At 42.1% G+C, this 26,821-nt stretch overlaps 1 protein-coding gene and 1 non-coding gene across 2 annotated transcripts in view; both read left to right on the forward strand.

Annotated features, from left to right (window-relative positions):
* The window catches only part of ATG14 (autophagy related 14), a 35,641-nt gene extending 14,223 nt beyond the window's left edge, over window positions 1–21,418 (forward strand). Inside the window, exons 4-10 of the mRNA XM_033108991.1 lie at window positions 873–954; window positions 5,217–5,454; window positions 7,567–7,796; window positions 9,349–9,466; window positions 10,820–10,910; window positions 10,989–11,074; window positions 18,750–21,418. Coding sequence (XP_032964882.1) covers window positions 873–954; window positions 5,217–5,454; window positions 7,567–7,796; window positions 9,349–9,466; window positions 10,820–10,910; window positions 10,989–11,074; window positions 18,750–19,056 — 1,152 coding nt within the window. The 3' untranslated portion in view covers window positions 19,057–21,418. The remainder of the gene's footprint in view (window positions 1–872; window positions 955–5,216; window positions 5,455–7,566; window positions 7,797–9,348; window positions 9,467–10,819; window positions 10,911–10,988; window positions 11,075–18,749) is intronic.
* A 1,759-nt stretch (window positions 21,419–23,177) lies between these two features.
* Window positions 23,178–23,251, forward strand: TRNAI-AAU (transfer RNA isoleucine (anticodon AAU)). The gene has a single exon. It is a non-coding gene; the product is annotated as a tRNA-Ile (tRNA).
* The last annotated feature ends 3,570 nt before the right edge of the window (window positions 23,252–26,821 follow it).

Here is a 26,821-nt window from a genome sequence, read left to right on the forward strand (position 1 = left end):
CCCCTGCAACCCACTGTGTGTAGTGCCAGACTATGTAGACAAGTGTTCAACACCGCAGGCATTTGAATGTTGTTTCAAGCTTTTAGTTAGCCACATTCTATTATGGAGCCAATGTAGAATAGATAACCAGACTTTTAAACTACTAGGTCGCATTTTCACAGATCCTTTATTCACCTTGGGGGAAGCTGGATCTAAATCCTGGTAATGTAAAGAGGAAATTGCATGTTTCGTGTAATTGTCTAAGGCTTTTCAAGAAATCTTACATGAGTTCCATACTTTTTTTTTCAAGTTCTGTTTCATTGCAGTTTTAATTATTTAGAAGTAATACTTGTTGATTGTATCAGTAAGTTAATACAGAGACGTTAACTGTCTAACTAGCACTAAGAGTTTAGAGCAGTGCGTCAGTAGAAGTTTCTGTGATGATGCAATTGTTCTATATCTGCATAGACCAATGTAGTCGCCATTAAGCCACATGTGTTGAGCATTTGACATGTGGGTAGTGTGAGTAAGGAGCTGAGTATTTTTATTTTATGTAATTTTAATTGACTTTTAAATAGCCACATGTGACCAGGAGCTGTATATTGGACAGAGCATGTTAAGAGAATATCCTCCAACACTTTTCTCTGTGCTCCTTAACACTATACAAAAGAACTATGTGAATTTCTCTTTCTTAATTTTCTAGCAAGTTCTGTATTGAATAATATTTTTTTTTCTTTTTTGTAATGTACCACAGTTACTAAAGCTGTAATAAATATATTTGTCTTTTCTTGATTATGCTTTCTAAGGCATACCTGAAAGTAGGTAGTGATACCAGGTAGATAATTATATTTATTTAAGAAACCGTTTCTGATATTTATTGCATACTTTTTAAGAGATGGAAAATAATGTCCTGCAAGATGAGAATCGAACAACTGAAACAAACAATATGTAAAGGAAATGAAGAAATGAAGAAAAGTAAGTACTTTGACCCCCTCCCTCCAGCCCTGACAAAGGGCTCATATGGAATGTCATGAGATTAATAAACTAGAGACAGAGAGACAGAGGAGAGGGGAGCAATAGCAACTTGGAAAAGTTTACTGCCTGCCTTCCCGTCATAAAACATTCGTGTAAGGAGTTTTTATATGAAGACCTTTAAATAACCCGCTACCTTTCTCACCTAAAATAATTAAGGAATGTATGTTTCCCAATTCCCTTAGCTAAAAATAAGCTCAAAGTCTGACTTGGTACTCATTTATAATAATTATTAGCTCATACCAGAAGCACAGAATATTGGCTTTTTCTTCCATAGGGTGTCTTATTCATATTTTTATCTGCATTAATCTTACATTATATTTGTACAGTTCATACTTTATCGTAGGTGAGTGTCAAAATTTTAGAGAATCCTCAGAAATCCTGCATCCTTAGAAATATTATATCTACTTCTGAAGATCAGTGTTTGAAGTTTAGAATGAGTCACCGTCATACCTTGTGAATCCCTTTCTTTTCTACTCATTGCTTTCAGAGGCAAGTATTTTATAGTGGTATGTAATGGTGTAAAAGCTGCCTTTGAAACTGTGTCCTCATAAAGCGCTCATGGAATCGCACGGGATTAAGAAGCTAGAGGAGCAGGGCTGCACAATGCAGAGGCGCGCAGAACTCCAGACGGCCGATTCCCCGCTGAGTTTTGCAGGCAGTCTCCAGGGGCTCTGCTTCAGCTGCCACGTAGGGACTTGTTACGTAACACTCGTTCACCTCTCCTTCCTCCCATGATGTTCACACCAGTGGTTTGCCCCCAGGCGTCTGATAACCTCCTGAAATTGCTGAAGTTACTGAGCGTGTGCATTTCTCTGATGACAAGTTTAAAGCTTTGATCAGCTCTAATAGGTTCCTAACTCCAAAATACAAAAGCAACAACCACAGAAAATAAAAGATACGGTTCTAAAGCAGTGGACCTATAACAGTGGTTTCCATCTCTAGTAGAGTGACCTCATGACCTTTTTAAAATCTAGAGAATCTTGGGACCCACCCTGGATTTAAGAAATTAAAATCTCACGCATGGGGACTGAGTCAGTGACTCTTAAACTGTTTGGAGTAAACAAAGTTTTTTTCCTGTTAGATTTCTACACTCTCATAAACTAATACCAATACTTTTGTAAAATACAGTAAAATTACTAGAAAAATGATTGCACACTTAAATGGTATGGCAATGTCAAATTGCCATGTCAAAGAAAAAAGTTTCTAAACGTACTCTGTATTTCTGTACTTCTCATCTGATTGGTGCAAGTTTGCAGGTGGGCCCAGACCCATAGGCCACACTTTGAGTAGCACTGCTCTTGACCGATCCAGTGACCTGCCAGGGCTGGGAACCACTGCTCTTTAGAATGTAAATGCAGTCTGGCTGCCACCCCCACAACCTTCTGCAACAATTTTAAAGGAGTTAATGTATTCCAGAAGCTATGCATGGACTCAAGTCCATGGACTAAGAGCTTGCTACACAATAAACAGTCTGTCTTTTTAACTTTGTTGTTGAAATACTAAATATATTCAAATGTATTCAGAAAAGGTCATAAATTATAAACTGTAGAGCCTGAAGAGTATTTCCCCAGTCTCTTGATTTAAGGTACCATGATACAGAATAATATGGCATAGATAGGGAAGCTGGATTGTATGAAATTTCAGAGTTGAGCAGACAGAGTTATTTACCCAAAGAGGCAGGAGGAGCTTACAGAAATAGCATCAAAATGTTTTGATGTTTAGGGGGAGATGGCACGGAGAGAAGGACAAACTAGACTCTTGAGTGCTGAGTTTTGCACTGGTGCTAGCTGGGTGACACAATTTCCTGCTTCCTATGAGGAGGGGTCATGATGTTAAATTGGAAACTGTCCTTTAGAAGTCTAACCACCATGGGACTCAGGGCCATGGCTAGACAGATTCACTTGAGCACTTGTAAAGAGCTCAGGAAAGATCATGAAAATGAATGAACTTGCTGGAAAGTGTGTGGTAGAACCAGAGACTTAACCTTTAGGACTTGACATTGAGCAGGAATGATAAAGAGATGCATCTAAGGAGAAATAAAACTGTAAGAAACCTTATGCCTTCAGTAAAATACCTAGGATCAATGATCCTCAGTCAAAGACAGTGGTTTTGGTCCACAAACAATTATCAGATGCTCCTTTTATTCTAATCGAGAGACGACATAGCTTCAGTTGGATCTGGTATAAACAACTAAGAGCTACCATGTTTCCCCAAAAATGAGACCTAGTCAGACAATCAGCTCTAATGTGTCTTTTGGAGGAAAAATTAATATAAGACCTGGTCTTATTTTATTACAAGACTGGGTATAACATAATATAATTATAATATGATATATGATATGATATTGATATAATATAATAATACCAGGTCTTATATTAATTTTTGCTCCAAAAGGCGCATTAGAGCTGATTGTCCAGCTAGGTCTTATTTTCCGGGAAACACGGTATGTGCCATAGGTGAGGGGCACACATGTTACCATGGAGTTCCGAGGAGCAAGAAGTCTGGGGAGCGTTTATGGAGGGGGGCCTTGTTTAATGAATGAAGTATGGAGACTAGGAGCAAACAGAACGTTCCTAGAGAGATGTTGATTTGAACAACAGGATGAGGATGAGTGTTTAAGGAATGATGACTCGTTCAGCATCCATCCATCCATCCATCCCCACACATTTACTTAACTACCATATTTCCCCGAAAATAAGACCTAGCTGGACAATCAGCTTTAATGCGTCTGTTGGAGCAAAAATTAATATGAGACCAAGTCTTATATAAGACCCGGTATTATATTATTATATTATATTATATTATATTATATTATATTATATTATATTAATTATATTAATTATATTATATTATATTATAATATATTATATTATATTATATTATATTATATTATATTATATTATATTATATAAGACAACTGGGTCTTACAGTAAAATAAGACCAGCTCTTACATTTTTGCTCCAAAGGATGCATTAGAGCTGATTGTCCGGCTAGGTGTTATTTTTGGGGAAACACGGTAAGTAGTCCCACCTTGTGGAAAGGATTTGAAGTATTTAGTAATTGAGTGAGACTAGAATGAACGGTGCAGAAGGGAACTATGGGATATATAATAGGTGATCAAGCGGCCGAAGAGTTTGGTCTGTATTTGATGGGCAGTGGAGAACCGCTGAGCACTGGCTATAGCTTCTGAAGACAGAGCCCGTGAAAGAGGGCATAAGTGGAGCCAAGCTGGAGATAGGCAGAGTTTTGATGAGAGTTAATAGGACTGTGATAGTAGGAATGAAAAAAAAAAAATCCCTGAACTGTAGCATAGCCTTCAAGAGATTGACCATCAAGTTAGGCAGTGGACAGGTCAAAAATAATCCTGAAATAGAGAACCCAGCTTACAATGTATCAAGAGGAAGCTTTCCTGGAAAAATAGTGAGCTTGATTTTGAACTTGAACCTCCTAACTTGTTCCTAGGTGTCTGTCAAGATTTTACAACTTTTTTTTGCTACTCTAGAGAAGTTTAGCTACAACCCGACATCCCTAGCAGGTCTTGGGATCCAGAACCTGAAGGAACTCCACAAAACAACATAAATCAGCCAGGGTGGGTGTCTGTCTCCTTGGCTATGTGGCCAGGCTTTTGTTGCCCTTGTAGTACTTAAAATGCTGGCAGATAGTAGGTGACACCAAATAGGCGCTCCCATCCTGGTGGGTGCTACTACACTCCACTGTCACTTCAGAGCTCTTGGTCTATTTATTTCTTTGCTGCATAACCACCTGAATGTGAGATTATCCATCAGTTCTCTGAATAAGAACCCAAGGCACACTTAAGAGGTTTCAAAAGAAAATTAGCCAATAAGTTTTTTCAGACTTGAAGTAGATCTCTTTTCTGCCCAACGTGGCTATTCTTCAGTGCTCTCAGTAAGAAAGTCAGGTACTTCTGTGCTGTGAATTTAAACTTGATAGTCATTGAGTGATTCTTACTAAGGATAATTACAAATGGAGATCCAGAGCTCTTTTAGTGGTGGGCCCCTTTGCTTTATGTGTATTATCCAGGTGAACTAAGCTTTCAATTTCCACGTAATGAACATTAGTTAATTTTATTGAGGTTTTGGTTTCAGTTTAGACTGCAGGAGGACACTTATGCTTGTGGGGTGGGGTTCTGCAGTACCCAGGAACTATTTGCAGAGATAATTGTTGGGTATGATTTGTTTTAGATTCCGAAGGTCTTCTCAGAACAAAGGAAAAGAATCAGAAGCTTTATACTCGCGCACAGAGGCATCAAGAGAAAAAGGAGAAGATTCAGAGGCACAATCGCAAACTTGGTGACTTAGTAGAAAAAAAAACCATTGACTTAAGAAGTCATTATGAGCGTCTGGCAAATCTTCGGCGATCTCACATTTTAGAGCTCACCTCTGTCATATTTCCAATCGAGGAAGTAAAGACTGCTGTGAGGTACAGTAAGCGAGTCTTTTGACTAAGAATAGTTCAGGTTCCAAAGACGAGTACTTTTCAAGTACGTCAGCACCTCATTTATTGAGCCTCATTCTGGGGCCATTGGTTTTCCTGGTAATGAAACTGAAGTCTTATCTGCTTCAGCAAATAGTACACACTGCCACACTGCATGAAGTTGGGGAGGTGGCCAAGGTGAAGGGCGGTGGCCCTTGGCGGAGGAGCGCCCAGACTTATGTATGTTTACAGAGCTTCTTGATGAGGTGCTGACTCACCCCTGATCAAGAACCATCTGATGGCTGATGTCAGCTGCAACCCCAGTCGGGTTGCTTATTAGTTATATGCTGTGAGGCAGGTTCTTGAGTCTCAAGTCTTATTTCCTTGTCTGTTAGATGGGGATAATAAATGCCTACTTCACAGAGAAATCATGAACTAAAATGGAAGAAAACACCTAGTGCTTGGGGTCTCTTACCATGGTGGGCACCACATGGTGACTTAGCCTTTCCCTGGTGACTAACTAACCACCATCGAGCACTCAGTACAGTGAGTCTAGTCTGAGGCTGTCATTCATGGATACCCTCAGGAGTCGATGGGATGGCAAGACTGGTTCCCCACCTGCTGTTCATCAGAGTCACCCAGGAGCTTTTGGAAAATATGGGTTCAGAGGACACACCTCCAACATCCCAGTAAGCTCAAAATACTTTTATATTTTTGAACTTGCCCAGATGCTGCTGATGAGCAGACAGGTTTAGAAACTATTCATACACTGAAGAGTTCCATTTGCTTCCTCGCTAACCACCAGGCTGTTCCAGTTGAGGATTTTCCTGTCTCTTCTGGTCGCCCTCACTTTCCAACCCCTTTCCCTGGAATTGGACAGTCAGTGGATTATTGCTAGTTGTGTAACTGTTCTTTGCTACCTCTGTTTCAATCTGTCCATTCATCTGTTGCAAGAGTTAGCTTCCTAAAAGCTTAAAAGTCTGTTGCTTCTAGTTTGAAAACCTTCTTTCTGACTCTTAGCAAGTAATTTGTCATTAGCAATGCTTAATAATAAAATAAAAAGGCAGATTCAAAAGAGAGCAGACTAGAACGTTCTGAAATAAACCCCTAAGGTCACTCTTTGGATCAGTGGGGAAAAGTCAGATTACCCAAAAATTGGTATAAAGATAAGTGACCAGGCCAAAGGGGAGAAAAAAGCTGACAAAACAGAAACATTATGCCAAATTAAATTCTCATGAGCCAAGATTGCAATATTACACACATTGCAGTAAACAAAGACTAACACACTTTTCCAGATTTTATCACATAAAGAGACTGACAACTGCATACAAATCGCAGAGTAAACAGAGAAAAACTTTCTCCTTTTTCCCTGTGCTGTTGAAATTTTTTCTACTAGTATATATCATATGCCAGTATTTTTTCTAAGTTGATAGTTTTGAAGTTATCCTTATAATGAGATTTCTTGTTCATTCACATTTCTCAAACTTCCTTGAGTGGGAGAAGGAAGAAGTAGCAACAACTTAGAATTGGCCATGGTACCCTTGCCCCAGTCTTATCTGTGACAGCCAGTAGGCGTTACCTTACATGTGTGTTGTGGCAGAAGGAACAAGGATGGAGAACCACTGGCCAAGAGGACAGAATCTAAACTTAGTGCAGCACGGAAAGCCCTTCCCAGTCTATGCATTTCCTACCTACCTACGTTTTCAACACCATCTCCTGGCACATCCCAAAGATATGCTGTGTTCACATGTAATAGGCTTATTATTTTCAAATGAATTAACAATTTAAAATTTTCTCAGATTTCTAACATAGTAAATATCAATAGATCCGATCCACATTCACAAAAACTCTTTGGGGTCCTCGGAAAATTGTAAGCACAGAAAGGGACCTTCACACCAAGTCATTTGAGAACCTGATATTTGAGGCCGTCACCCGTGGTGCCACCATCCTCACCCTGGTGTGATCTTCCTCTCTGATAGCAATCACTTATCTCTGTCTATTCCAGGTAAACTCCTGCCCTCATGTGCCTCTTTCCAGTGTTCTCCATATCTGACAGGTATGCTGCATAGTCTCTAAAAGCCAGCCCCTTGAAATCCTTATGCATCTTCTGGTTTTCAGAGATCCCGCCGATGTGTCTTCCGAGAGTGACAGCGCCATGACCTCCAGCACTGTGAGCAAGCTTGCTGAAGCCCGGAGGACGACCTACCTGTCTGGGAGATGGGTCTGTGACGACCACAACGGGGACACCAGCATTAGCATCACAGGGCCTTGGATCAGCCTTCCCAACAATGGGGACTACTCCGCCTACTACAACTGGGTGGAAGAGAAGAAAACCACGCAGGGGCCTGGTGAGAAGCAAAACAGTCCTGGAAAACTTTTATAAACATGTATTTTTTAAATGAGGCAAAAATGTACCTTAAAATGAACAGTTTTAAAGTGAACAATTCAGTGGCACTTAGGACATTCATAGCGCTACACAGCCATCGCCTCTATCTAGTTCTAGAGCATTCTCATCACTCCAAGTGAACACCCCAGGGCCTGAAGCCGTCACTCCTCATCCCTCCCTGCTTCCAGCCCCTGGAAACTGCTAGTCTGCTCTCTGTATAGTTGTGTCTGTTCTGGATATTTCATATAAATAGGATCATACAATATATGGCCTTTTGTGTCTGGCTTTTCTTTTTACTTAACATATTTTCCAGGTTTATCCACATTGTTGCATGTATCAGGGTTTCATTCTTTTTTTTTTTTTTTAAGTTTATTGGGGTGACAGTTGTTAGTAAAGTTACATAGATTTCAGGTGTACCATTCTGTAATACATCATCTATAAATCACATTGTGTGTTCACCACCTAGAGTCAGTTCTCCTTCCATCACCATATATTTGATCCCCTCTACCGTCATCTACCAACCCCCACGCCCCTTACCCTCTTATAACCACTAAACTATTGTCTGTGTCTATGAATTTTTGTTCCTTCATTTGTTTGTCTTGTTCTTTTGTTGTTTTTGATTTATACACCACATATCAGTGAAATCATATGGTTTTCTGCTTTTTCTGTCTGACTTATTTTGCTTAGCAGGGTTTCATTCTTTTTATGACTGAACGACATTCCATTGTATAGATAGAACACATACTGTTTATGCATCTGGATGGACTGAAAACATAGATTTTAGCTACTTCACCTTTTGAGGGTCTGTATTGCTTTATTTATATAAAAAGATCTTACTATTTAAAGAAACATATTTACCCTGAGTCCCATTTGTATAGTTTTTAACATTATAAAGAGTTTGTTGTAGCAGTCCTAAATAGAGATTGAATACAGGAATAGAGATACCTTTTAAAACTCCTGCAGCTTCTCTTCAGTGATAAAGGATTATTTATTTAGTCATTCAGCAAATTTATGTGCTTTCTGTCATGTACAGTGCTGGTAATACAAAGGTGGTGTCACCAAGACAGATGTCACCAAAGACAGCCCTTTGTGTTTCTGTGGGGAGAAGGACAGGAAGCAAGTAGTGATAAAAGCACCATACACGGAGTGTATGCTGTGGGCAGAAACAGCCGCACCGTGGGGCTACAGAGGAAGGCAGTGCTTTTCCATAGGGTGGTCAGGGAAGGCCTCTCTGCGTGGGGACATTTATGTTGGGCACAAGTTCTGATAAGTAATTATCAGGTCCGGCAATTCAGACTTTCATTTCATTGATGCTAGACCTGTTTAGGCCCATTTCACTTAGCAAAACCATAAACAACGAAACATTAATGTCTGGCTATGGACCTTCTATTAGTAAGGAGTAATACGTAACCGATAATGTAGTGATAAAATTAGAAATCATAAAATGTAGCTTCATTCCTGTTTTTGTTGAAATTAAAGTTGTTTTGTGTGTGGTTGTTGTCTTTATACTTTAGACATGGAGCATAATAACCCTGCTTACACGATCAGTGCTGCGTTGTGCTATGCGACTCAGCTGGTCAACATCTTGTCTCATTTACTCGATGTGAATCTTCCCAAAAAGCTGTGCAACAGGCAAGTAATTGAAGGTGTCTTCTTTGTCATGGATTGCTCATGTTCCTATTGTGTTCTTACTCTGATTAAATCAAAAACAAGAATTTAAGTGTTACCAAGACAGAAAGTCTGACTGTTAAGATACTGAGACAAATTTCAGAAGCCTCATGTGGTGCAAATTGGTGTTACCTTACAATTGCACATGAAGTATTTCTTCGATTATTTTGAAAACATAATCGAAGGGAACACTAGGATAATCAGGGTATGCTCATGTGCAAGAACTGGGCAAACTGAAACACTTAAATTATTTTGGTTGTTTGATTTTTTTTTTTTTAAATAAAAAACGTGTGGTTTAAAATTCAAAAAAACGTAAACGTTTACAGTCTGCCCAGTTCCTACTAAGACCTTTCTAGCCCCCCTCCATTTATCCTTGCATTTCAAGCAAATATAAATACGATTACCATCTCCCCCTCTTTAAAGAAAAAGGTATCATGCAATACTAAGGTGTTTTACACCTTGCTTTTTAAGTTTTTATTTACTTAACAAATATTTATTGAATGCCTACTATGTTCCAGGCACTGTTCTAGGTACTACGGATATAACGGTGATGAAAACATAATGCTTACTCTCTTGGTACTTAATTTGAATGAAGGGACAAATAGTAAGCTATATGTTAGATGGTGACAAGTGCTGTGGAGAACATTAAGGCAGGCTGAGAGAGAAAGGGGATGTGGAGGCAGGGAAGGGCTTGCTGTGTGTGGGTGGGCAGGTGTGTGTGATCCCATGTGAACCTGGGGGAGGAAGGGAGCAGGGCATGTGGGCCCTGGGAGAGAGGCTATGGGCAGAGAGAAGGGCAAAGCCCTGGGAAGAGTGAGCTGCCAGGAGAGCAGTAAGGCAGTAAGGAAGGCAGTAAGGAAGACCGAGGGCAGTAAGGAAGGTGGGCGTGCAAATCGTGTGGGGCCTGTAGGGCCAGGTGAGCCTCTAGCCGTCATTCTGCGTAATGGGGACAGCTGCAGAGTTTTCCTTTGTATAAATGTTCCAAGATCTTACCGGTCCTCTAGTTATACTTCAGCAATAATCGTACACATTCATCATTTCATTAGTGTGAAGTATTTGTGTAATAAATTTTCAGAAGTAGAATTGCTTGGTCAGAGGGTATGTGCATTTGTAAGTGTTATAGATGCAGTGAAATTGCTCCATGCGGGCAACAGTTCATTCTTAGAAAGTTTCTAAGTACAAATTATTCAGAGGCAAAGGCCACAAGGTATGTTTTATACCGAGCTGGTGTGTAAAGCATGCTCTTCAAAATGAACATTTTAACATAGAATTTCCTCAAAAACATGCAACTTGACACATTCTATGTTTGTTTTACAGTGAATTTTGTGGGGAAAATCTCAGCAGACAGAAATTTACTCGAGCAGTGAAAAAACTGAATGCAAATATTCTTTACCTGTGCTTTTCTCAGGTATGGAAAATGTGCTGTGAACTAATTTTTAATTTCTTACATGATTGAAAATAGTAATCAATTTCTTGCTTTTTCTAGCATGTAAATTTAGATCAATTACAACCACTGCATACCCTCAGGAATCTCATGTACCTGGTCAGCCCGAACTCTGAACACCTAGGCAGGTAAGAAGGGTGTTTGTTGCTTTTCTCTAAGTGGCGCTGTTGTGACTACTTGTACGCAGAGTTGTTGTTTGTGTTGGCAGAGGACGGGGGCCGTCCCTCAGCCCCAGACTCTCCTCAAGAGACGAAAGTCAAACAGTCCTGTACAGAAGGACATAGGAGTAATCATATGTGAGCCCTTCTGGTCCTTACATAATTATTCCTCAGAGAAAATGAATAGCAAACATTTTTAACACCTAAAACGGAATAGAAGAACCCAGGTGTCCTGGAGCAGGGCCTTCTCCTGCTGTCCGCGACGATGAAATGCCATCTCTTTGAATCCACATCAGTTTCTTCTCTGGCCCTGTCGGTGTCTGCCCCGTTTCTTCTGCATTTTCCTTTGTGCCTGTTCATTCCTTCTCATCATAACAGTTCTTCCCAATTCTCTTTTTGTCATTGAGTCAATCTGGCTACCATTTGTTGGAGACAAAGGTATGAGATGTTTATGGGATTAACTAGCTTAAAATCCATTAGCTTAAAAACAGGAGTCAGTAACAGAAAAGACCAAGCAGGACTGACCTGTGGGGTTTTTTCAGTCTCTCAGCCCATAAAAGCACGACATAGATGAGGCTTATCTTTGGTGCCATCCTAGCGCCCCTTCTCTGGATACTTATCTGTTTTCCTTACTCTTAGCAGTCTATCCATGCATTTCTGCAGATAGGACTTGCTCAACGTATTTGCACTTTTGAAAGAGAACAAACACAAATAAAAGGTAGGAAAATGCTTGTGGGACTCCCTTCCCCATCATTCCATCTGCTTTGATATTGGAACCAACGCTCCAGGGGAGCCCCCCCCCCGCCCCCCACCAGGCTGCCTGGCTTTGTCCACACAGCAGTGAACTTTCTGTGGTAGTTAATCTGCCCTTAACCACTGTCTTGTGTTACTCCCCTCCCCCTGCCCAAACAGTAGTTAACTTTTCTGGGACATAGATCCCTTTGAAAAAACGCTGTGACCTCCAGGAACTCACACGTATACCTAGAATTTTGTGCTATTTTCTAGGGAGTTTATACTAAACTCTTACCCCAAATCCAATTTATTAGTTCAGGAACCACAGAAACCCATTAGAAATCCATCCCAGTTTTAGTGGTTGATTTCTGTGGATTTGCTTCCCAAACTCTGTACCTTATTTGTAAAGGATTCAACATTAGGAAATTGATCATTAAGAACTAATATTTACTGGCACTGGGCCAACTACATATCTTAAATCTAATTAGGATTATTATTCTTAATTTACAGTGTGGGGTGGTGGTAACTGAGGCTTAGTGTGGTCAAGTAACTTCTGCCCATAGTCAGAGCCAGTAAAACTGGTGGAGCCAGGTTCCCAGCACCCATTTGGCTGATGACAAAGTAGTAAATACTCATGCCTTTAACCAACGCACGTTACTTCATCACATTAACACGGTAAAGAAGAAAAAACAGAAGATCGGCCCAACACAGGCCAGAAAAGCAATGAATCAAATTCAGTGCCCGTTAATAATTCAAGGACACTACTAGCAAATTAAAAAGAGATTATTAATAAAGGCTGTTTACGACAACGTACGGTAAAAACTATACTTACTGACGTTACTCACCTAGATAATAAAGGCCGTCCCCTGCAGTCAGGAGGAAACTAGGATGCCTACTGTTACTGCTGTGTTGTTGCTCTGGAGGCCCAGCCCAAGCAAACCATTTTAACCAAGAAAAGTAAGGTGTAGGCCGGCCCGGTGGCACGGGCGGTTAGAGCTCCATGCTCCTAACTCCAAAGGCTGCCAGTTCGATTCCCACATGGGCCAGTGGGCTCTAAACCACAAGGTTGCCAGTTCGATTCCTTGAGTCCCGCAAGGGATGGTGGGCTGCGCCCCCTGCAACTAGCAACAGCAACTGGACCTGGAGCTGAGCTGAGCCCTCCACAACTAAGACTGAAAGGACAACAACTTGACTTGGAAAAAAAGTCCTGGAAGTACACACTGTTCCCCAATAAAATCCTGTGGGGAAAAAAAAAAGCAGTTAGGTGTATTTGTCTTGGAAAGACAGAAACGAAGCTGTCATTATTGTAGAGGGCGTGATTGTTGAACTAGCTATCCAAAAGAACTAAGGAACGACTGGAAGTGATAGGTCAGCATGGTGACGAGCTAGAAGATCAACATACATAACAGTAGTTGCCTTCTTGTATGCCAACAACTTCTGTACAAATGTAACGGAAAAATAGGTCCCTTTCACTGCAGCAACAAAAACTATAAATTATAGAGGGATAATCTTTACAAAATGTATGTAAATTTACATAAAGAAAATTACAAAACTTTTTAAAAATTACTCATCATGTAGTTCTTGAATGTCTGCCAGGCACTCACTGTATGAGGTGTGGGACTGAGTGAATCAAGGCCAGTGAAGACCCGTAGGATTGTCTAGGATGCGAAGGCTCAGCATTGTAAAAATGCCACTTCTCTCGAAAAGGAGGCCTTGTTAGAATTTCAACAGCTATTTCATGGAAATTGGCACACTGATTCTAAAGTTTTAACTAGAAGCAGAATCTGCAAGGAAATTTTGAAAAATTATAATAAGGGATGGGCTTGGCCCCTTTTAAAACATAGTAAAAAAAAGTACTTAAAACAAGGTGCTGTTAGCATGCAAATAGCTGGAGCAATTAGAGAAGAGAATACAGAGTCCAGAAAGAGATGCTGTGGATGTGGGAATGTAATACATGGTAGGAGTGGCATGTCGAATCATAACAGCTCAGTGGTGGTGGGCCGGTTGGGTAGTCCTGGGGGAAAAGTGGGATTCGTACCACATTCCCTATGCAAAAATTAATTCCAGATGATATAAAAGACCTTAATTTTAAAAATAACTAGAAGGAAAGATAGTATTTTATAATCATAGAGTGGGAAGGGAATTCCCAAAAAAGCCACAAAACCCAAAAACCATAAAGGAAAGGAGTCACACATTTTACTGTATAAAAACTAAATGTCTCTGGTAAAAGGTACCATAAACAAAGTTAAAAGACAAGCCACTGATATGTTTTGCAAGCTCTATAAGAAACAACAGGTTAAAATCTAGACTCCTTAAAGAAATCTTTCCATCAATAAAAGAAAGGCAAACAACCTAATAGAAAAATAGACAAAGTATTCAGGCAGACAGCTCACACAAAAGGAGTCAGTATTCAAATGAAAAAAATCCTTAGCCTCAATCAAGAATAAAGAAATGCAATTTAAAACAGGTTTCCATTTTTCATCCGTTTGGCAAAAACGAAAGAATTGATATCCAGTGTTGGTGGTGGTTTAGGAAAATAGGCAATCGTTTAGCAGAGGTGGATTTCCTTGGCATCTGAAGCTTTCTGCAGGCTCGCCCTTGAGTCAGCCTTCCAATTAGCGGGCTCTGTCCTACAGAAGTAGTCCTACAGAAGTACCCACACACAGCCAGGCTGTCGTCACAGCCGAGTTCCTGGTCTGTGAGCCAGCTCAGAGCTTCACCAGTCAGGCTTAGAGAGATTGGTGATAGAACCTGGGTGGCACTTCCTATTTTCATTGAGACCAGCTGAACTGAGGATTCCATCCTGAATCCAACATAACCTTTTTTTTCTTTGAAATAAATTCAAACTTATAGAAAAATTCGAAAATAAACACAACAGTACAAAAAAACAAATACACCCTTTACCCAGATTCTGTTTTACCCCATTTGCTTTATCATTTATACAGTCGCTTGCTCGCTGTTTCTGTCTCCATACACAAAAATATTTTTTTCTGAACTCTGTGATAAGTTACATACATCAAGGCTTTTGACCCCTAAATGCTTCAATGTATATTTCCTAAAGATAAGGGTATTTTCTTCACCACAGTACAGTTATCAACATCAGCAAATTAAACATTGATAGAATGCTTTACCCATATGCACATTTTTGTCAGTGGACCAGATAATGTCCTTTATAGCATTTCCTCCCTCCGGTACAGGATCCCGTCTAGAGTCAGCTGTTGGGTTTCATTGCTCTATCTCTTTAACCTCCTTTAAATCTGGAACATTTTCGCAGCCTGCTTTGTCTTTTATGACATTAGCATTTTTCCTTTTCTTAGTAGGACTTTCGTGAGGCTCAGGTTATGCATTGTATCTGGAGCACTGCCTGCATGAGAGCCTCCTGGCTATCACATCTGGGGGCCACAGTGGTCACCTGTCCCTTACTGGTGATAGTAATTCAGTCACCCAGTCAAGATGCTTTCCACCTTCTCCACTGTATAATTCCTATAGTTTTATTTCCTTGCATTGTGTGGGGAAATACTTTGAGACCATGCAGTTACCTGTCTCCTAATCAGAACCCTGTCCCGTCCCATGTTCCCCTCCCCCGTCCCTCTGGATTTAGTGTCTATTGATGAATCTCATCTGATCCTTTTCCAAAGTCGAGAGACTACATTAGGGTTCACGGGTTCACTCTTGATGTACATTCTATGAGATTTTTTTTTTTTTTAAAGATTTTACTGGGGAAGGGGAACAGGACTTGATTGGGGAACAGTGTGTACTTCCAGGACTTTTTTTCTCCAAGTCAAGTTGTTGTCCTTTCAATCTTAGTTGTGGAGGGTGCCGTTCAGCTTCAAGTTGTTTTCCTTTCAGTCTTAGTTGTGGAGGGTGCAGTTCAGCTCCAGGTCCAGTTGCCGTTACTAGTTGCAGGGGCGCAGCCCACCATCCCTTGCGGGAGTCGAACCAGCAACCTTATGGTTGAGAGGATGCATTCCAACCAACTGAGCTATCCAGGAGCTCCGCGGCAGCTCAGCTCAAGGTGCCTGTGTTCAATCTTAGTTGCAGGGGGCAGAGCCCACAATCCCTTGCGGGACTCGAGGAATCGAACTGGCAACCTTGTGGTTGAGAGCCCACTGGCCCATGTGGGAATCGAACCGGCAGCCTTCGCAGTTAGGAGCACGGAGCTCCAACCGCCTAAGACAGTGGGCCGGCCCCTCTATGAGATATTTTTGAAATAAGATATTTTGCAAAAGATACTTTTAAGAAGCCAAAAAGATAATTTTGTTGCCTTAATCCTTAATTGATAACTCCCTACAGCATCATGAGAAAATAAGTACTCTGGTTTAGGGTCTTGAAAAAAAAGATGTCAATTATTCAGCTAAACTGAAAATTAGAGGAATTGTTTTCTAATCTGTATTCCCCAAAGACAGTAAGCAGAAAGACTTGATTCTTTTGCTAGTTAATTCTGTGTGATGTGCGTGTGGCACAGGGTGTGCTGGGCAGGTAACATTAAGCTGGAAGTGATAGGAGAGAGGCATTGAGTGGAGAAATGTCCCAGCAGCCTCTGTAAGGGGTCTCTTCTGCTCCTGCTGGTTCTCAGACGTGTAGGATATTCGTTAGAGCTAATAGGTTCAGACTGGCCACTTTGGGAATCATTCAGTAGTTTGTTTTTCATTTAAAGAACTTAATCGAGCACCTGCTCCATGTCAAGTAGTCTGCCCCGTGGGATGCCCCGCCGAGAACCAGTCAGGTGCCTTCAGCAGGGCGCTCTACCTGGAGGACCTTGTCATTTCCCCCCTCATACCACTCCTGCCTGTCTCCTGGAAAAACTCTTAAAGAGGGAATCTGGGGACAATAGCCAAGAAGGACCCCAAGAGTAGATAAGGCAGCATCCAAACAGAAAACAGGCTGAGCCTGAGAGCTAGCAGGAAGGAAGGAAGGAAATGGCGATGGTGGAGAGCTGACCTGGGCTGCGAAGAAGCCTGGGGGTTCAGGAGACTTAACCTGGTGCTAGGTGCTGAGAACGGAATCAGAGAGCCTTGTGTTTGGGAAAGGAGGGAGCCCAGCTAAGGTACCTAAATTGTGAACATTCTTAGTAGGCAAACGTCATGAGAGAGACGTCTGGCGAGATGAGGCGGGTGGAGGGTGGGGCCTGAGGACCTGAGCTGGGGGACACGTAGAGGGTGGACAGGGGGCCTGTTTGGTGAGGGCAGGGGGAGGAATACCTGCAGGTTTGATTTTAGACTGGCTCAGATACCTGAGAAGATAAGTCTGAGAGGTTAGCCACACTCAGAGTTCTCTGGCAGGCGGGAGGGTGTTTGGGAGTGAGCTGGGAGGAGAGGAATCGGACAGAAATGTCTGTGGAGTAGACCTGTGTGCCAAGGAAAAGAAAAAGGGAAGGGAGATAGGAAAACCTTAAGGAAACAGAAAAGGGATACTCAGAGCTAAGATACTGGTTATTGGTTTGAGAAAGTTTCAAGGGAGGAAGGAAGATGGTGAGAACTCCCTCCCAATTGTTCCTTCACCCCTTGCAAAATCAGCACTTCTGGTCTGGTAAGCATGGCCGCCCCTGGTCTGAGGGCTCTTTGAGATCTACATCTTTGAGATGTAGATTGCTCACTGGAGACCAAAGGGAAGCCTTATGGGACATCTTCCAATATAATTAATAGTTGTAAAGCCCTACAAACAGTGCCCAGAACAGAAATGTTAGCTATTACTTACTGTTGCTGTGTTCCAGCTGGGAAGCAGGGTTGTCTTGGAAGAATGAAGGCCACTTGACCCTGGAAAAAGTGAGCCAGAAGGCACAGGTCTGCTGAGGTGCACTGCAGGCCAACTCCAGGCTTTCATCATTAGAAAGGCTGTAAAGAATTTTGGGCCAGACAGAAATGGCAGTCTCTACAATTCTAGGATATTTCTCATTTCCATGTTATTTTCGCTAACTTCTATCCTTTTCCCCAAAGTAATTACCAGTGAACCAAGGCACTGGGGGCAACAGCAGAGCTAGAGGTTGTTGGAACGACTTGGTCCCACCCTGTGGCTGGTTGCAGGGAAATCCCCTGGAGGGGCAGTCGGTGGGGTGACTTCCCCCCTGAAGGATGGGCAGCCTGGATCCCCTGAGGCAGGAGCTGATGGGCACTTGGAAAGGGGCAGAGGAGAAGCAGCAGAGGCCTGTGTGGGCTTTGTTCCACAGTGGTGCTGAGGAGCTGGTGGGGGAGGCCTCAGAAAGGAAGGTTCCTCGATTTGGAGGTGACAGCATTATTAGAGACCTTTGGGAAATGAAAATAGTTTTCTCATGAAACACAGTGCAAAGGCACTGTTCCAGAGGAATATATTCTTAAAAAATATATTTCATTTTATGCTATAAACACATCCCTGGAAAATTATGTGGTATTTTAAAATGTGTGCGGGAGCCTGCTGACACCAGTCCCAGGAAGCTTTGTTAACGTGCATACAGCCATGTTTAGCTCTTCTGAGTCTTGAGTCTAATAATTGGGGGCTTCCATAGGCAGAAGAAATCTATAGTTTTCTCTGTATACCACGTACTACTTGTTCCATTAACATACCAGAGTCTATACATCAGGGGACTGTTTTTGTCAGAACTGTCTCATGGGAATTCATAGATACTGACTGCAGTTGTTTACAACAGGAAATCATACTTTGGACCAGCACGGATAGTCTGAGTGGATGGGTTTGTCTCATCCAGAGTCTTCAATAATAAAGAGGTAGAATTGAGGAGAAGTGTGATATCGTGATTTTATTCATTACCTAGATGGCAGTTATTTAAAGAAAAACTCAATTCTAGACCAACAGTGAGTGGATAAGGTGCAGACTTGGGAACCAGGTGCAGTGACAACTCTGCACGTCTCGTCTCGTCACCTCCTGTCGCGTTGTGAGAATGGTGATTGTCTTAAAGAGGCCCCTCACTATCTGCACACAGGTCGGGACCTTTTGAAGTGCGAGCAGACCTCGAGGAGTCCATGGAATTTGTGGACCCGGGAGTTGCTGGAGAATCAGATGAGAGTGGAGACGAGCACATAAGTGACGAGGAAACGGACCTGGGCACAGACTGGGAGAACTTGCCGAGCCCCCGGTTTTGTGATATTCCTTCCCAGCCCGCTGAAGCCTCCCAGAGCCAGAGCACCCAGGTGTCCCCACCCAGCGCAAGCAGCAGTGCTGGCGGGATGATCTCCTCGGCCGCGGCCTCAGTGACCTCCTGGTTTAAAGCTTACACTGGACACCGCTAACGAGCATGGACCAAAACATGCCAGATGTGCACCGAGAAATAAACTAGTCAACTTTATGTAGTTAGGTAAGATCGTGCCTGGAACAGAAAGAGGTTAAACTGTGTTTTTTTTAAAGCAGGGAGACAAGCATTCTATTTGTCAAATGGCTGATGGTGACCGACACACTTATGATAATAGAACAGAGGGGTTCAAGGGCCTTCCACCCAGACCAGGGCACGTGGCCACTTCTGTTGAGGCTGAAATTCCTTTGGGCCCCTCTGATCACAGGCTGACGCGTTGGTGCTTGCGATGCTGAGACGGCTTCTGAACACTACGTTGCAGAGGCTGAATCACAGGAAGTGATTTTTGATATCAGGACTTGAAAGATAAAAACTGTTTGAGTGTGTTTTTTATGCCATCATTTTTGTACCGAGAACCAGCACGCAATTTGAAATACTTGATTTCTTTATAATTTGGTCATGTTTGGTTTTTAGGTCAAGGATTTTGGTTTTGTTTGGAAGGGGTGTTGTGTTTTGGGGGGGAATGGGTAGTTTAAAAGTGATTTCACTTGTGCTGCTCTGTCGTAGCTCGTCAGACATTCCTGTTTTTCTTTCTCCCCACACACCAAAGAAACTTAAGTCTTTTTTTTCTTTAGGACCCACATCTATGAGCAGAAGAAATTCTAGCTGCAATAATGTCCTAGAGATTTTAAACCTATTTTCTAGTATCTTGAGAGGAGTTAAGTTCGTTCTTACCTAGATTATTGAATTCCTATCACTCACACCGTGTGCATTTTCTATGAGTGAAAGGTTAAGTCATTAAGGTCGTTCACTTATGTATGGTAAATGCCTGCCTGGGCACAGGTTAAAAGCCACTTAATTCAGTGGCCTCTGGTCATTCTTCTGGTGTCCAATTGCTAAGAGATTAATAGGTGGCAGGCTTTTCCAGGGAAAACCATCCTGCTTGTTTGCTTTCTAGCGGTCTTTGTTGCTGTAAGTACACTACCTTCCCTCAGAAATGCAGAGCAAATCATGACAACTGAGGCAAGCTCCATGGGAAGAATACCCCTCACCAAGAGATCATTTTCAACTAATGTCTCTTGTCATTCTCTTAGGGACAATCTTATAAGAAAACTGTAGAGAGGCATTATGTACAAATATGTAAGTAGTTTATATTTTTAATAACTGTAACAACAAAAAATCCTATGTAACAACTACAAAAAGAAATCCCATGAAAAATTCCTAACAGGCATTATTACCGTATCTTGTTAGTGTGATTAGCATGGTAGTTCCTCAGATAAATGAATGGGAGGTCTGCCCTGCCCTCGCTTCATTTCTCATAACTATTATAGATGATACTTTGCCTCCAAATCCGAGGTGCTATATAGCTTTTGCTATTGGTATATTTAGTGTTTTGTAGCATTTGGGGTAGAGTTGCGGAAGCGTGTTTATTCCTATCCAGAAGTCCCAAGTTCCCTGACTCTGAATTTTCCACTTGGGGAGGAAACAGTCTTTTTTTCTGTTTCAACTGCTCAGTTTCAGGACTGCTGTACTTGTGTTGTACCTTCCAGGCCTGTAATTCAGAGAGTGGGTTCAAGACTTGAACAAATACCAAATGAACTTAAAATCCCATGAGATGAGAATTGTCCAGGCACTTCATACCCTCAAAAAGAAGAGCCTAGTTTCAGTTGGAACACTGGGATTTGGGGCCGGAGGGCAGAGGCTGACTTCGGCTGAAAGATGCATAATTATCATGGTTTTTTTCCTCAAATAAACATCTTATGAAACCATGAATTGAGATGAAATCACAAACTCTTATCTAGAGTAGTTCAATAAACCCTATAAGGATATGGGAAATTTAGGGTTTGATAGGGTATATTTTGTTGTTAATATCACCTAGAGGCACTTTACTTAGGGTTACATGATCAAACCCTTTAGTGGTTGTGAACACCAACATACTGGCTTCAACTGCGGAGGTATTTTGGTTTTCATTATTTTGCACTGGATCCACCTTGTAAATATTCTTAAGTATACATTTCAACCACTGTTTTTTCTACTCTCTGCTGCTCATTAAAATCTTTCATGTAGGTGCCAGAACCGTATGTAAACAGCTTTTTCAAAAATTAAAGCTGGGGTTTTTTTTGTTTTTATTTTAAACAAAAAGCCATAGAACTTGGTCCTGTTTTCCATATTAAAATGATTTGTTGAAACAAGTTAATACTAATAAAAACCCAGAGGCACCAAATAGGCTGCTTGAAATGGTCTGTTAAACACTTTTTTGTAATGGAATATGACTAAGAAAAGTTTCGCACATCTGCAAATTAAGGCAAAAAATAGAACGTCAACATTGGGTCTAGTGGACAGCACTCATGTAAGGATTCGTGCATTGATGATTGGGGAAAGAGCATTTGGTAGCACGCTGTTCAAAGAACTGCAGTATCCGAGAATCTCCTCATGGTGTCAGGCTGCAGGAATTGCCCATTGCTCTGCAATTTCCAAACCAGTTTGAGTCATACAAATGTTTTCTAAACTTTTATTATATTATTGCAATAAATCTTTTAACAGTACTTTACTAATACGTATGTCTTATTCAAACTCTGATTATTAATTTCTGCTGATACACTGAGGGTAGCAAGAACGAGATCTAACCCTGGAGTATTTTATATAAATTATAGGATTATTTTTTTAAATAATGTTTTGCTAGGTGAGGAAAAATGCCTGCTAATTTTTTTTTTAACTATAGATTTTGGTGATATTAACAATAGTCCCCTTCTTAGTAAGCTGGGAAACTGGTTGCTTCCTTTCTCTAAAGATGGATTTTTCTTTGGTGCCATCACGTGATGCATGTGCCCTATGGTGACTAGGTGTCCTGTGACATTCCCTGCAGAGGGAGGGAGGGACCTCTAGGTTGTCCATATGGAACCTGCCCAGACTTTCTTCAGGACCGGTGAGAGAGAAATGTTAGAGGGAATCTGTCAAGCTGAGAGGAGAACCAAGTCGTTTTGGAGAATCCCTCCTCTCCATTGTGGGTTTTTTTTTTTTTTTTGGTAATTAAAACCCGAAAGCACCAGTTCTTTTGTCCAGGGACAATCTTTTTCTGGAAGAAAAGGGATGATAGACACCAAGAGCCACATTAGTGACTTTTCTGTTGATTTTTGTAGGAAGGAGTGAGAGATAATGTGTGGCAGGGGGAAAATCTGGTGGAGATTTTGAATGGTCCCCTTTGAAAAGTGAGAAAAGGAAGGAGCTATTTGACAGCACTACCGTGTTTCTCCAAAAATAAGACCTAGCCAGATAATCAGCTCTAATGCGTCTTTTGGAGCAAAAATTAGTGTAAGACCCAGTTTTATTTTACTATAAGACCGGGTCTTATATGAGACCAGGTCTATAATATAACATGTAATATAATAAAATATAATTAATACATAACATAATATCGGGTCTTACATTAATTTTTGCTCCAAAAGACACATTAGAGCTGATTGTCGGGCTAGGTCTTATTTTCGGGGCAACACAGTAGGTAAGTGAAAATGGGCGAGAGCCAGGTGAGGGCAGGAAGCTGAGTCATTAAGGGCGCTGTGGCTGAGGCACTAACACCTGCAGATCTGCATCAGGTTGTGCATCCCCTTCAGGTGTGGCTTTTTAGTGTTTACTGTACAACTTCAAAAGACACCTGCATTTTAAGGAAAGGCCTTTCCGTCCCTTCCCAGCAGCTTATTTCCCTAACTTTAAAAACATTATCGGGAAGACATTTCTAGAGCGTAAGCAAGTATGTATGTAGCTCTCAATTTGAGTAAGAAAGTACCGAGTGGTTTGAAACTGCTAAGTGGAAGAGACACACCTCTCGGTCCAAGCTTGATTAAGGCATGACAGACGCAGAGTGTATCTTCATGTCAGCAACTTAATAGTTGCCGCCATAGTAGGAAGGACCATGTCTAACATGTACCCACAGGGGGAAATACATCTGTTTTCTGGCTCGGGGGCATTGGTACTGGCTGCGGTTGGGAGCTCTGCTGCCCGCTTCAGGGAGTATGAGAAAAACCTGAATGTCTCCACAGCCGTGCTACTCCTCATGGAGTGATCCTTGGACCTGCAGTGCCTGCACCACCAGGGAGCTCGTTAGAAATGCAAGACCTTAGGGGCGGCCGGTTAGCTCAGTTGGTTAGAGCGTGGTGCTAATAACACCAAGGTTGCTGGTTCGATCCCCGCATGGGCCACTGTGAGCTGCGCCCTCCTTAAAAATAAAATTGTAAAAGCAGGCTGTTGAGCGTGACATCAGCATCACAGTAGAGTGATGCTGTCTTTTCCCTTAAAGATCCAGTCATACAACTATAATTCAGGAAAGGATCCTCTGCTCAACACACAAACATCTGAGAGCCACGTAGTTGAGATACATCTGAAGGTGGGCGTATCGGAACGAGCAGGGGAGGTGTGAACGGGGTAGGACAGAGACGGGGGCCACAGATGCAGGCTGGCGCCCACCGTGGGCCGACCTGACATGGCAGCGGTGGAGAACTCTGGCTGCAGCCCTCACACCGCAGCCTGGAGGGTAGGAGGAGCAGAAGCAACATTCCTGCCTCAGCAGCCAGTACCCACAGCAGCTAAACCCAGTGACAAGGGCAGAAACAGCACAGCAGTGTGACAGACATGGACTAGCAGCCACCATTACTAGCAAAGAGGGAAAGCCACTGCAGACTCATGAACCCACCTCCCCTCACCTACCCACTGCACTGGAACCCGACAGGCACTGTAAGAAAACAGAAACCAAACTTATATTTCTTGTGCAACAGATGCCTCCCATTGCACAGCAGGGCTGGCAGCCCCTGGTACCAGGGAGGCCCCGAGCCTAACCTCCTGCCACGTCTCACTGTGGGGCTGATGCCCTGAGACTGAGGGGACACCCACACCTTGAGGAACACGGGGCATTTTCCACGACCACAGCAACACTGCCCCACTGAAACCCCACAGGTGCCAGTAATGCAGGTAAGAGAAAACAAAAACTTGCACTTTCATACCATCTACTAAAAAAATGAAAGACCTCTGCTTATCAACCTCTTCAGTGAAGAAACAATACCTGAAAAAGAAAAGACTTCACTACCTCAAATACACAAAGAATCCATCAAGTAACATGAATAACTAAGGTAACAAGGTAACAGAAAGAAAATGATGTCTCCAGAAACCAAACTCAAAGACATGGAAGGCTGTGATTTAAATGGCAGAGAATTCAAGATTACATTTATGAAACAACTCAATGAGAAGAAAACTCAAAGGCAGTTCAGTGAGCTTAGGAATAAATTAATGAACAGAAGGAATATTTTGCCAAAGAGATTGAAACTATAAGAAAGAACCAACTAAATTCTGGAAAGAACTACTATCTTTAAAAAATGAAAGAACTCTATAAGAACTGACATCTTTAGAAAGAGCAACAGAAGGGTAACGGGGACCAGAAGGAGAAGGGAACAGAGAGCCTGTTGAAAGCAATAAGCAATTGAGAACTTCCCAATGGAAACAACTGGACCCCAAAATTCAAGAAGCGAACAGAATACCTGATTATATCAAAGCAGAACGACCTTCTCCAAGACACATTTTATTAAAACTGTCAAAAGTTAATGGACTAACCTACAAAGGAAACCCCATTAGATTATAATATGATTTTTCAGGAGAAATCTTACAAGCTAAGAGAGAGTGGAATGAAAAATTCAAAATATTGGAGAGAAACCACCAGCCAAGAATAATACATCCAGCAAAGTTATCCTTTAGATGTGGAAGAGAAATAAAGCTTCTCCAGACAAACAAAAGCTGAAGGAATTTACCACCACAAGATCTGCATTACAAGAAATGTTGAAAGGAGCTCTTCCACCTGAAACAAAAAGACAAAAGTCTACAAAACTTTGATGACAGACAGAAGCAACTCTATTTCAGAATAGGGTATTAAACAATTATTAAGGTTAAAGGGGGAAAAGGCATTGTTTTAAAAAAAAACTATAATTTCTGCAATTTGGAAACAGCATAAAAGGGATGAATCGTGACACGTTCACAATTAAAACATTAAAAAGGGAGAAGGAAAAGGACTGAACTTGCAAGGTCAGTGAAGATGCAATGTGAAGAAGAATGTATGAAACCAAATGGTTTGTTTATCTAAAAAACTAACAAATGAACACAAACTCATGGATATAGACAACAAAGTGGGTGTTACCAAGGAGGAGGAGGTGGGAGGAGGGCGAAGTGGGGAAACGGGTCAGATACGTTAATGGAAGGAAACCAGACTTCAGGTGGTGACCACACGAGAGTACACAGATGTCAAGTCACCATCTTGGACACCGGAAAATTATATAAAGTTAACTGATACTAATAAATTTAATTTTTTAAAAAGTTCACTTTAAAAACAAGAAACGCAGGATTTGGGCACCATCTCAGACCCACTCGATCTTCATTTCAATAATTCCTCTGTACTATTTAAAAAGCATGGATCAAGAGCAGCGCTGTCCAATGGAAATGATGTATGATTTAAAATTTTCTGATAGTCTCATTAAAGAAGTTAAAACATTTTATTTTATATATTTTGTAATAGATTTTAACTTAAGATATCCAGAAATACTATTTCAACATGTAATCAGTATGAAACAATTAAGCTATGGGTGTGGGGAGAAGAGGGGGGCTGTAGGAGGGTCCCCTTTGTGTTCTTGCCTTGGGCCACAAAAATAGTGGGAAGGGCTTGCCCCTCCTTGAATTGGCTCATTTTGGGGGTGCGAGCAGAGTCCTGCTAAGACCCTGTACAAAAAAAAGTCTCTTCGGACACAGTCTGGAAGCCAAGACTGCTGGTCACAGAACAGGAGAAGGTTGTGCGCGAGGCCCCACGTGGGTGCTTGGGCGTCAGGCAGGGCTGGGTAGAAGGTCAGGGCGGCAGGCGGGCACCGTGTACAGACTCATGCTCAGCTGCCCACCTCCAGGCGGCCTGGTGAGGAAGGCCGGGGCAAGGCCCACAGCTCAGTCCCGGACAGGGAAGGCTGGGGGGGCCAGGCCTGGCTCCATCCCTACCCTCCCAACAGACCCCAGCACTCAGCTGTGCAAACAGGGCAAGTAACCTCATGACGGAGGGGGACTGACAGTTAAAATACAGCCTCGCTCTACATGATACCAATTGGTAACCACTTGATTTTAATTGTGTGTGTGTTTTAAGAACTGCATCAATCTCTTCATACTACTAGACATCTGGAAATTCCAGTTTTTGAAGCAACTGTTTGATTCTCCGAATGGAGGAGGGAGTGGACCGAGAGGGACATAGTTTAAATAGCACAGGTAATTCTACCCGGTTAACTGGGCGGTGGGATCTGCTATTCCCCACGTCTCGGTGTCTGCACACTGCTCATCACTCAGCACGAGTCCCCGTCTTACACGACTGCCCACCACTGACACGGCACGTAGCATCCTCTAGGGTGCTGGACACAGGATTTACAAGAGTAATCTCAGCTGTACATCACTTTTACCCCTCATCTCTAACTTTAGAATCTAGGCCCTGCTGTTTTATTCCAAAGACAAAAGCAAAACTTCTCATTTTTATAGCCCACCTTAAGCCCCAAAATGTGAGACCCAGAGTGCCACAATTAACTTGTTCTGAGGTCTGGTCTCCGCTAACTGAAGAGTGGATGGGGGGGGGGGGCCCTTGAGAGGGGCCTAAGTGTTTCGTTTTAAATAGAGGAACATGCCCTCTAACAAGGGAGGTAGCCGTGCAAGTGCCACCTCTGCTCCCTTCCCAGCTAACAACTCCAGTGGCTCTGCTTCCTCAG

Source organism: Rhinolophus ferrumequinum, chromosome 6, assembly GCF_004115265.2.
Source record: "Rhinolophus ferrumequinum isolate MPI-CBG mRhiFer1 chromosome 6, mRhiFer1_v1.p, whole genome shotgun sequence".
Lineage (NCBI taxonomy): Eukaryota > Metazoa > Chordata > Mammalia > Chiroptera > Rhinolophidae > Rhinolophus > Rhinolophus ferrumequinum.